Here is a 12,874-nt window from a genome sequence, read left to right on the forward strand (position 1 = left end):
AAAAGTCATTGTGGACCAGGTTACTGTCAGGGTATTTGGGATCAGCCATGACCAAAATTCTAATTCATTTTTCCTTTTCCAAAGGAGAACATATTTGTGTCTGGATTTAAAACCAATCTTCTTTTACTACACCTGTGTGAAAAAAAAAGAAGGAGAAATTTGTTTTCTGCTGTGGTTTTACCTGTTTGTTTTAATCAGCAGTTTCTTATTGTTTACTCAGCCTTGTGTCAGAGAAAGTTCATGGCAGTCAGAATTCAACCTCAGACCAAGGTCCTTCTCTGTTGCTGAGGCACTGCAGAATTAACTTCAGCGGGAAGATGCTATTCTGAAGTTCCTTTACCCTGGATCTTTGATATATTTGGGGTAGTGGGAGCTCAGGAACTCAGGCTTTAGTGTAGATACTTCAAACAAAATTATGGAGCGTCCAAGTCAGAATTTGAAGACAACACCATTATTATCTTTAGGAAGATTTCACATTTCTGAAGATTATGGCTTTCTTCTTCCACATCCTCTGGTAAGTATAGAGCCTTGGACCAGGGCAGAATAGGTTTCTCGAGATGCTGATTTGTTCCTTCTTTTGTCTGCTTAATTTATGTGGTCGTCAGGGGACAGGTGATCTAAATACCTGTGTAATCATGAACAAAAGAAAAGTGACAGCACAGCACAGCTCAAATGGAATGTTTTAAGGCCAGCTGTTTTTAATAGATTGTCATCCACTCAGTCCAGTAAACTTATGAGCAAATCTGTAGTTACCAAGGAAAAGACAGAACTTATAGATCAATTAAGGGAGCAAATCAGTTTATCTTGGCTTGCTAGTGGGAGAACAAAAAGAACACTGGAGGCTGTGGGTACTTCGGGCTTTGGTGGGAGGAATCAGATATTCACAGACATTGCTGAGAAGAGGAAGTAACCCTTGAGAACTAGCAATACCTGTTTCCTAATTGTACTGAAGGCACAACCTGTAATGCAATTGTTTCATCACTTAACCTTTAACAGTACTGTTCATCCTCTGAATGGGGTCCAAAGCCTAGAATGTTAAGACCGTAAGAGTGCTTAGAAACCATCGGTCCCAACTTCCTGCTTTTTATATTTGAGCTAGCTGAAGTTCAAAGGAAGTGACTTGCCAAAGTCATATTAATGTTGAAAGCAGAACTAGTACTCAGGGTTCTTAACATCTTTTTTTTCTACTACATCATAGATAAGGGCCAAAATTACTTGGTTGAGAATCTAAGGGTCCAATACTGCAGTTATTACAATAACTTAATAGATCCAATTTCCCCACCCCATAAGCCTAATTTGTCATTTAACTGTGATTAAATAGTGTCTAGAATTCAATGAGCTTTTATTGAAAACCCCCTCTAATGCTTATTTACTTTCAATTGTTATTTGAGGAATACAGATGAAGAAAGCATCTATTCATCGGTCCCAAAATCTGTTTGTAGAGCTGTTAGTTGAGAGAACAAGCCACAGGTCTGCAAGTAACTGGAACATTAGAAGTAATAACTTCAGGGAGTTACGGAGAGTAGAGTTGTAGCCCAGAGTACAGATTGTATTCTCTGACTGCCACTGTGGTGACCAAGAATTTGCTTTTGCCAGGGACTGAAGGGATTCCCAAGATGTGGGTCTTTCAGGGCTAAAGCAGGAAAGTCCTGGGCAAACCAGAATGTGTCAGTCACTCTGACTTGCACTTACTAACCCTTGTAACCCTGTGTGAATCACAAGCATTGCCTGACCCTGTTTTCACATGGAGTGGATAGAGATCTAGTGCCATTCCCACTGGATTCCTGTGGAATGAAACATTTTAATAAATCCAGTGAAAAACTAGAAGCAATTCTCCTGACCTTCAGTCCAATGCTCATTACAAACTCCATTGTGTGTCTAAAACTTGATTCAGGAATATTCCCATCATCCCTCGTTCACAAGGAAGAAAAGGCTAACACACTCTTACTGAGATTAAATATATACACTAAGCAGAGGAAAAATAATCTTATAAAGTATGTAACTTTATAACACCACAATGACTGAGTTCCCCTCTGTGTTTCCTTTTTGATAAATAAGAAAACTAGATGAGAAAGAATAACAGGTGTTAAGTGCTTGTGATGTCCAGAGCCAGATCATGTCTGTCTCGTGATTTGATTAATGGATAACCCCTTAGAAGAAATTTCCATTTCTGACTTCATATAAAAAAATTCCCTGGCAAACCGGGCCTCCTTTAGAGTAGTCATATGTCAGATTTCTGAAAATGTGATTCTGTGTTTCAGTTTTAGTTTCCTTTGATTTGTGTGAAAATTTTAAACATCTCTATTTCTGGGAAGAGGTGAAAGGAGGAAGTTTTAATCAGAAGCTGCCCCAGGTTGCTCCATCCATGAGGAGGGATTTTATCACCAGTGGTACCAGGCAACAGATGTGTTGAAACTGATCACAAATTAGGAAATGTCTGTCACTGACTTTGCTAAGGCCACAAAGAGGCCACAGTCTGTCACTGACTTTTGCTTTCCTTTAGTTTAAAGGGAAGTGATGGGAGAGCTGTTCTGTCATGTCAACTAGCCCAAAGATATTCTTTCAGCAAGCTTAGATGCTTACTATGAGTATTTCCCTCGAAGTCTCTCTGAAGAAAACAGTCAAGCTAATGAATAAGCAAATATTGTGGCTTTGGGGGAGGGGACTGGCTTCGTTTTAAATACTCTACCCCACTGTTTCTATCCACTCTCAAATATTTCCAGGGGCTAACGTTTTAGTGTGGGAAATGTGTATCTGTCAGACTCCTGTCCATAAATACGCCACAAAAATCCTTTGCCAGGTCATGTGTCCTGTGCCTGTGTATGAGTGTTTGGGTGGAGGGAGGTGGGAAGTAATTTTTCTTCAGACATAAAAAATACAAGGAAATCAATTTGGCAGGAAAGGAAGGGCCTACGGTAGATTATAGCCGTAGATTAGATTGGTATGGAACAGAGATCTCCAGTGTTAGACTCAGGAATTTGGATCTCACATCCTTCATAACCCAACTGGCGTTTGAATATTTTCCCAGCAGAATGTTAAGTGCAGGGTGGGTTAGAGCAGCAGTCCCTGGACTGCACACCAAAATCACTGATGCCACAGCCCCACCCCAACAGTTAATTCGGAATCTCTAGCTTAAGTGGCTCGGTGCTTGGAAGCTACAGAATGCATTGGGGACAGTGCAGGTCCAGGTGAGAGATGAAGGTCTACACTTGAGAGGCTGGTTATAGAAGTAAAGTTGTAATGGCTACAAGAAGCACTGAGTAGAGCTCGGAAATAATTCAAATACAAAACCAAAGGATGCTTCTATGAACATAAACTTCTTGTCAACTATTTATTTTGATCTACCACTCTTACAAGGGCAGGAAAAACGCTTGATTCCTTCCTTCCTTCCTTCCTTTCTTTTTTTTTTAAACAGTTCTGAACTGAAGAGTTAGCTCCCAGGCATCATCCAGAAGTGACTCATAAATGAAGAAGTGATGGAATTAGAATCACTCTCTCTCCAAATGTACCAAATGTAAAGCATAGCTGCCACAAAAAAGGCCACTGATAGCCACCCTTCACTTTTCACTCCTGCTCCAAGGACCTCTTGAGAGCGGGCTGTTTTCAGGCACTGTGGTGGGTGCTGGTGGCGTGTGAGAGAAATCCAGTCCTGCTCCTGCAGTTCTGGTCTGCTGGGGGTGCTTCTCTAACGGGGAGGACAGGATGGTCAGTGGAATCACAGAGTATGCGACAAGATTGCCCTTAGGGGAAACCTCCTAATCAGAGAAAAGCTTTGCTGAACCTGGCCTGAAGGAAGGGCAGCACTGGGTAAGGGAGAAGACAAGGAATTCGGAGCTGAGGTCAGTTGTGAATCAGGTGCTGTCCCTGCATTCTAATCCTCTTTGGAATTTGGGCTGGACTTTCCTCAGAGGAGGGAAAAGATGTGATCGGACCAGCTCTTGTTAAACAGGTTCTGAAGAGGGGTGGTGGGGAGGCACTTCTGAAAGGCAAGGTCTGGAAGGTGGCAGGTATTGGAGAAGCAGTGACAGCCTGGAGGTAAAGCCACCGGCAGGAATGGAAAGAAGGCAGGAGCATGAGGTCTCCCATCTGGAATGGCTGGGACGGTGCTTTCTGTCAAAAGGATTCTAGTGCTGAAGGGGAATTTAGCTGAAGGAGGTGGACTATAATGCTAAAGGGTCTACAGGATGACCTGTAGGCAATGGTAGAAGGGGCTAAAGCTGTTGGGGACAAGAGAAGCTTTAAGGGCAGAAGGCAGAATTGGAAGTTCAGAGGTGAACCTGGTGCACATCAGAAGTGATGGGGAAAGCTTCCCGGAGAAGACAGAACTTGAGCAAGTTTGCAAGGTTAATTTGTAGGTTTGGATAGACAGAGGGGACTCCCTGACATGGTCATCTTACCTAGACATAGTTTTAATGTTCTTGCTATTGGTTTGTCATACTTTACTTTTCTTCTGGATTGTTTTGGTAGCATTACTTACTATTTATTTGGGGTTTTTTCTTAGTTTAATTTTGATCAAAATATTTATTAAACATATTTTATGTGCAAAAAAAAAAGGAATATCACCATCTTATCAAACCCAGTGAAATAAGGGATGGAGGAAAGAATTGTCAATGGTGGCTCAGAACCAGACACAACACATCTCCTAGAGAAGTGCACATTCCTCACTGCCTATGAACTATTCTTGCCAAAAGTCCTAATGAGGTTGGCGGTGCTTCTGATGGCTCAGCGTTCTCAAAGATGATCTTTGTCCAGGGCTCAGAAGTTCTCACTGTTTGGCAATAAACCCCTAACTGGTCCTCCAGCAAAAACAACAACAACAAAACACACACACACACACACACAAAGGAAACAAACTGAGGGTTGCTGGAGGGGAGATGGGTGGGGAGATGGGTAACTGCGTGATGGGCATTAAGGAGGGCACTTGATGGAATGAGCACTGGGTGTTATACACAACTGATGAGTCACTGAACTCTATATCTGAGACTAATGACATACTATACGTTGGCTAATTGAATTTAAATAAAATTTTTTAAAAAAAAAAGGAAAAGGGACATTGTATGTGTGCCATGGAGCAGGAGCAGAGGACTGGTGCCAATACTCATGGCAATGGGAACTTTATTCTTTTTTTTTTTGAAACTTTTTTTTTTCATTTAAATTTTAGGTAATTAACATACAGTGCAATATTGGTTTCTGAAGTAGAATTCAGTGATTCATCACTTACATATGACATCCTGTGCTCATCATAACAAGTGTTCTCCTTAATCCCCATCACCCATCTAACCCATCCCTCACCCACCTCCCTCCATCACCCCTCAGTTTGTTCTCTATCAATAAGAGTCTCTTAGGCTTGTTTCCTACTCTCCTTTTTTTTCTTTTCCCCCTTACCTTTGTTCATCTGTTTTCTTTCTTAAATTCCACATATGAATGAAATTATATGGTATTTGTCTTTCTCTGACTGACCTATTTCATTTAGCATAATACAATATAGCTCCCTCCATGTCATTGCAAATGGTAAGATTTCATTTTTTTTGATGGATGAGTAATACTCCATTGTGTGTATATATATATATATATATACACCACATCTTCTTTATCCATTCATTAGTCAATGACATTTGGGCTCTCTCCGTAGTTTGTCTCTTGTTGACAATACCGCTATAAACATCTGGGTGCTTCCCATTCCGTAGGCTGCCTTTTGGTTTTGTTGTTTCCTTCACTGTGATGAAGTCCCAATAGTTTATTGAACTTTATTCTTTATAGTAATCAAATAACTATTTGGGGAAAATAGATACATATATTGTCCTGTGGAAATTCACAACCCTTTGTGGAAGCAGTGGACTCCAGATGCTTAGAAGGAGGAGTAGAAGAATAATTGCCTCAGTACTATTTTGTAGCATTGGAGGCTGTAGTTTTCAGACAGAAGTTGTAGGAAGGAAATATTCAAATATTTCCCTGAGAAATTATTGCCACCTCCCCTAATTTCCAGGGCAAGCCTGATCATGTTGAAGGGGGATTTGAGGCAGTGATGGTAATATAGTAGAGAGAGAGAGACAAAGAGATCAGATTATGTAATAGTTAAAGTAGGTCAATAAGGAAAAATGTGTTTGGGGGTAGGGAGGTTGGATGGGGTATGGATTTCTGTGCCAAAATTAAGGAACCAAGAAAGGGGGGCGCCTGGGTGGCTCAGTCAGTTAAGCTTCTGCTTAACTCCATGATCTGGAGTCCGGGGATCAGCCCCACCTCAGGCTCCCTGCTCAGCGGGCGTCTGCTTCTCCCTCTGCTCCTACTCCACACTCATGCTCTCTCTCTCACTTTCTCTCTCTCTCAAATAAATAAAATCTTAAAAAAAAAAAAAAATAAAGGAACCAAGAAAGGTAAGTAGAGCCAAAGGGGAAACCGGCAGACAGAGATAAGGAATTAGAAGCAGGGATAGCCAAGACGGTCCTCTGGAAACTGGAGGATAGCCAAGACAGTCCTCAGTCCTCTGGAAACTGGAGTTTTAAACAATATGCCACTTAGAGTTTTCTGGTGCAGGATATCTCAGCTGCAGAGAAACATGCGACAACACGGGGAGACCAGCTGACGGATGCTAAGAAAGAATGAAAAAAAATAGGAAAATACAAATATGCTCCTTTCATTCAAAATGAGGCTCACGGCATTTGTTAGTTTCCCAGGACTGCTGTGACAAAATTACCACCGTTTTGCTGGCTTAAAACAACAGAAATGTATTCTCACAGAGTGCTGGAGAGCAAGTCTGAAGTCATGGTGTCGGCCAGACTAGTTTCCCTCCAGAGGCTTTACAGGAGAATCTCTACTGGCCTCTCCTTTCTTCCCATGGCTCCACTCTCTGCGTCCATCTTCACGTGGCCTTCTTTGTGTCTTCCTCCTATATCTTCTAAGGACACTTGTCCTTGGAGCCACCTTAATCCAAGATGATCTCATCTTGCAATCATTAACTAAACTACACCTTTTTTCAGATAAGGTCACATTCACAGTTGCCAAGTGGCTCTATCTTTCTTTCTTTCTCTTTCTCTTCTCTTTCTTCTTTCTTTGTTTCTTCCTTTCTTTCTTTCTTTCTTTCTTCCTTTCTTCCTTCCTTCCTCCTTTCCTTCTTTTCTTCCTTTCTGTGTGGAGGCATACATTCAATCCACCATGGGGAGTGAGATGAAAAGATAAAGCATTAGAGATAGAGAGGGGCCTGAGCAACCAGAACTACGATTGTCCTAAGACCTGACCACACACGCATGGGACAGTGAAGACAGTGAAAAGCAGAGTGCAAGATATCAAATGGTCAATAAGCCAAGGGACAGTTAAATATCATTGACCAGTTTTGTCAGCATAATGTTAGCTCATGTTCACCAAATGACCTCGATATTCTGAAGAAAAGTCACATCCTCTGCTGTAAAATTGTACCTTTAAGGTCAGAGGAAAGTTGGAATATGATAAAACATCATATGGGCAGTAATTATGTGACCACGGTTACATGGGAAAGAAGTGACTTGTGCAGAAATTTAAAAGGATATGCTAGAACCATGTTGCTGAAATGGTGGCCTTTGCAGTAGGAAGAGGGAAGAGGAGCAAAGACACATTCTTGAAAGCACATAAGTACCAAGAAATTTGACTGTGTTTTTATTCTCTGACTGGAAATAAAAACAAAAATTTCATGTTGTGATGATAATTTGCAATTGAAAGATGTTTCCATAAAATCAGATTTTAGTTTCTTTCTTCGTTTTTTTTTTTCAGCTGAAGTCTTTGGATCTTTGCGAAATTGTTCTCTGCAGTCCATGATGTTTCTTCTTTTAAAACAATTCTAGTTAAGAAACAGCGGATAATTGATAATGACAAATTCTGATTAATGGCATAGGCAAGCTCTATACTAGTCGTATTGATTTGAGTTTGAATTCTAGCTGAAGCTCTTAACCAGTATTAAAACTAACAAGTTGTATTTCGTCTCTTTGAACCTGATTTTTTCTATGTGAGGATAACACTTCATGGGTATGCTGCAAGGATGAAAGTAAGAAATCAGTAAAGGTTAGATATTACTGATCTGTAAAGCCCCTTATAATTCTGACACTCTGGTTTGGGTCTAGAACTCAATTCTGGGCCAAATCAGACCCTGGGGCTTACTGACAACAGGGTAAGTTAGGACAATACAGCCCAGAATTTCTAAATCATGACCAATTTGAAATAGAATATTTGATCCCATTTCATACCATAGTTATGCCAATATTTATCAAACTATGCTTCTTAATTTGATTTTGAAACATAGTTGCCATGAATATCTCCCAACTACTTTTAATAATTGTATGGCTTTATTATTGATTAAATTATTTCAAATACATATAATCTCAGATTAATAAATCCCATAAATTGACAATCCACTGTTTGATATTTTACTTCACATTTCTTTTTACTGTTTATTTACTATTAATCTTTAGAAATTGGGAGACTACTGAAGTATGATGGCTTATCATTAGCCACAATGAATGATTTTATGGAAAAATGGTCTAAATGTGGCTATTTTATTACATAATTAATAAAAGCATATTAAATAAATATTGGAAAAATTTAAAAATATATAAAACATTATTCATAGCTCCACCACAGAATCAAAATACCTTTGGTGTTTGAGGGCAATTTACCTAAGGGTGTGTATGTTTGGGTATGTGACTGTGTGTGTGTTTGTGTGTGTGTGTGTTTGCAAAGTTGTAAGGTTGTAATCCTGTTGTATATCCAAACCTGCGCTCTGCATGTTTAACCCGATGCTATAAAATAAACATTTGCCTAAAATTAATCAGTCTTAATAACATAATTTTAATGCTTTCATCAAATCCCATTTGCATGATATAACACTGCAATTTAAATGGCATTGGACTGGGGCGCCTGGGTAGCTCAGTGGGTTAAGCATCTTTTTTTGGCTCAGGTCATGATCCCAGGGTCCTGGGATTGAGCCCCACATCGGGATCCCTAGTCGGCGGGGAGCCTGCTTCTCCCTCTCCCTCTGCTGCTCCCCCTGCTTGTACTTTCTCTCTCTCAAATAAGTAAATAAATAAATAAATTCTTAAAAAAATAAAAATAAATAAATGGCATTGGACATTTGGGTTAGTTTCAATTTCCTCTCATAAATAAAACTGATACATAAAACTTGTGTGTCTGTTCCACCCTTGATGTTTTAATTCAAACCAAACCATTTACACAAAAATTCCGTTACTTGTTCCTGAAAATATCTTTTCATCACTAACTAATTTTGAGGGCAGCTGTTTAGAACTCTTCTGATCCTACTTTCTAACCGCCAACCATTTGCTCTCTCTCTAGTGTCAAATTAATGACCTTATCTGGATTTACTATTCTCTCTCTCTTTTTTTTTTTTAACTGGCGTTTTATTCATTGTTTCAACTTAGTATTTTTTCTCTATTTTCTACATTTAAGGGCACGTAGGTAGATGCTTAGAATACAATAGAAGACCAAAACAAAAGATTTGGGCATCTAGATAGACTACTTTAGTGCCAATTAAAAGTTATTAATTGGTTATTAAAAAGTTAATAAAGTTGTCTAGTGTTTATTATGGGGAATGACCGTGCTCCCATTCTAGGTGGAGAGAGGGGCCTGAGAAGGTGAACTGCTCTCTATGGGAGCTGCTATCCATTGCTATTCAGCTTCCGTCTCAAATCTATTTAACCATCCCTCAGGGGAAAAAACAAAAATGAAAACAAAAAAAAAGTAAAGAAAAGAAAAGATTTATTGTCAAGTCCCTTCTCGGGTGGCTCAGTTGGTTAAGTCACTGCCTTCGGCTCAGGTCATGATCCTGGAGTCCCTGGATCGAGTCCCGCATCGGGCTCCCTGCTCGGCAGGGAGCCTGCTTCTGCCTCTGACCCTCCCCCCTCTCATGTGCTCTCTCTCTCTCATTCTCTCTGTCTCAAATAAAAAAAAAAAAAAAATCTTTAAAAAAAAAAAAAGTCCCTTCTCTTTCAAAGCGTTTTAGCCATACTTTGGTATGTCCTCCAGCAGCTTATGAAAATATTTTTTCCAAACATCTTCTGTATTCTTTGTCTAGGTTTTCCTGATTTCATGCATAATAATAACTTTCTAATGTTAAAATATACTCACAACAATGCTCAAAATTGATTGGTCTTTTGACATACTATTGAATTCAGTTAGATAATATTTTATTTAAGGATTATCCTTTTCTTTTTTTAAGATTTTATTTATTTTTGAGAGAGAGAGTGGGGGGAGAAGGAGAAGCAGACTCCCTGCTGAGCAGGGAGTCCGATGTGGGACTTGATGCCGGGACCCTGGGATCATGACCTGAGCCGAAGGCAGATGCTTAACTGACTGAGCCACCCAGGTGCCCCAGGATTATCCTTTTCTATTCATAAATAACAGTAGTGTTATTCTTTCAAGGACTATCCTGAAGTTGTTATCTTCATAAGATTCATTAGATGCTGTCTCATTTTTTTCTATGCTCCACACAGAAAATAAATATGTCCTGAGACCTCTTGAGACTAGAGAAATTTTAGTAAGTTTTTAACTTCATTTTCTATTTTTTTCTATGCTGATTGATTCATTTAAGTTTCCTACTTCTAGATAAAAAAAAAAGATCTTTTAGTGTTCGAAATGGCGATTCAATTCATTCCTGTATTTCATTAAGAGTTGAGTTTTTCTTATTTCCTATTATAACCCCTTTATAATATATAATAGTAGTAGTTACTATCTAGTAAATGCTCACTTGGTACTCTGCCTGTGTTGACCTTAACTACTTTTTCTCACCTGAGCCTCACAATAATCTTCACTAGTCACAAATGATTCATTTGAGAATGAGTGGATTCGGCTTTATCTCTGAAATGTATTTCCTAGGTATCCACCCTTGGGCTATTGCCTTCTACCTTGTCTCAGTTCCACTTTTGCCCAGCTATACAACATATTGCACAGCAGTCAGAGTGATTTTTTAAAAGGAAAATCCAGCTTCCTCACTCCAATCTTTAAAATTATCTTTCTACTCTTTAGAACAAAACCAAATGTTTTGGTGTAGTCTGCAAGGTCCCTCATGCTGCTTACCTATCTCTTAAGCCATCCGGTAATTTCTTTCACCTCACTTGACTTTGCTGCAATGTCAGATTGCTGCTTTCCATTGACACAAAATCTTTTATTTCATTTATAGCCATCTGCTTCAAATTCTAATCTGTCTGATAGTTTAAATTCTGATTTTTACAATATTCATATTGTCATCCAGCTTTGCTGATATTTCCCTGGTTTATTTTTACTCAAACTTTTATTTTTAAACTTTCCGTGTTATTTTCTTAACCAGAAGTTTTAGTTAACTTAACCTAAGTGCTAATCTAAAAGAGTTTATTATTCCTATAAGATAGATCCTTTTAGAAGTCTACTCTATTTTATATTATAAATGTATTGAGAAAAATTATCCATAATAAAGCAAAAGGGTGGCTGTGTGTTCATTTAATACCATCCTGGAGCCCTAACAGTCTCACCTGAGAATTACTTATTCGTCTAAGGATTGTCCCTTTGTTTGATATGCTACTTACTATTGATTATGGCCCAATCTATAAGGTTACATATTAACTTGATTGTTGTACAAAAAGCTACAATTAATTTCTGTTGAGTAGAAGATATACCCCTAAAGTTATGGACATGAACTGGATCATTGTTATTATTAAGCCTAATAATTTGATTTCAACATTCTTTTTTTAAAACTCTGTGAACACCCAGTTTAACAAGTGCTTTTGAACCAACTTTACCATCCTGCTGATTTCCTCATTAAGGAACCAAATGTATTTTGGACATACATTCTCTATTTGTGTCAGTAATTTTTTTAACTTTTTGAAAATTATACTTTGATAGATGTGTAAGTCTAGCAAAAGAATAACATAAAATAGGAAATTGGTTTTTATAAAGGAAAGAAGGCCAAATATTTCATTATCTATGTCCATCCTAGTCCTGGATCTTCCAGTTATTGGAATGAGAGTAAGAGAAACACACAAAATTTCAATTTCCTATCCAGTTACACCCATCTTCTATCCCCCTGTGTCCACCGTTCTCCCTGTGTTTACTCTGAGGCGGTATTAACTGCACTGAACTCTTGAGTCAGAGGAGGTTGTGTAATCTCAGGAAAGCAGAAAGCCATCCAACATCTCTGAGCTCTATTTCAAGATGGAAATGAGATAATACGTTCTTTTGTTTTATGATTTTATTTATTTGAGAGAGACAGAGAGAGCAAGAGAGAGCACAAGCGGGGAAGAGAGGGAGAAGCAGGCTTCCCACGGAGCAGGGAGCCTGATGCAGGGGCTCGATCCCAGGACCCTGGGATCATGACCTGAGCCGAAGGCAGACACTTAACCGACTGAGCCACCCAGGCGCCCTGATAATATGTTCTAACCCATAACATGTACAACGCAAATGTAGATGGATTACAGATGTAAGCATCAACAATTAAACTAGAAATAGCCTAAAAGAAATACGGTTGGGATGAGAAGAACTTTCTAAGCATAATGTAAAAACCCAATGGCATAAATGAAAATACTGGTCCATTTGACTACCCTGTTGTGAATGTCTGTTTCACACATCTACACAAAATGCAATGATCAAAGCATATGAAAAGATATTCAAACTCGTTAATAACCATGGAATTATAAATGTACACAATAGTGTGATAGCATGTACAGTTTCTGGAAAACTACATAAGAAACTTGCAAGTGTTATCATTACTAGATGGGAGGATGAGAATTAGGGTACTTTTACTTTCCACCTTATAAACTTTGTGCTTTTGGACTTTTACCATAAACATTGATTGCATTATTATTATTTTTTTTTTAAGGTTTTATTTATTTGACAGAGAGAGACACAGCGAGAGAGGGAACAC

At 38.8% G+C, this 12,874-nt stretch overlaps 1 protein-coding gene across 1 annotated transcript in view; it reads left to right on the top strand.

The window, feature by feature from the left end:
• The first annotated feature begins 241 nt into the window (after positions 1–241).
• IDO2 (indoleamine 2,3-dioxygenase 2) overlaps positions 242–12,874 on the top strand; it is a 58,979-nt gene continuing 46,346 nt past the window's right edge. The window contains exon 1 of the mRNA XM_021681528.1: positions 242–514. Coding sequence (XP_021537203.1) covers positions 416–514 — 99 coding nt within the window. The 5' untranslated portion in view covers positions 242–415. The remainder of the gene's footprint in view (positions 515–12,874) is intronic.

Source organism: Neomonachus schauinslandi, chromosome 2 (genome assembly GCF_002201575.2).
Source record: "Neomonachus schauinslandi chromosome 2, ASM220157v2, whole genome shotgun sequence".
Taxonomy (NCBI): domain Eukaryota; kingdom Metazoa; phylum Chordata; class Mammalia; order Carnivora; family Phocidae; genus Neomonachus; species Neomonachus schauinslandi.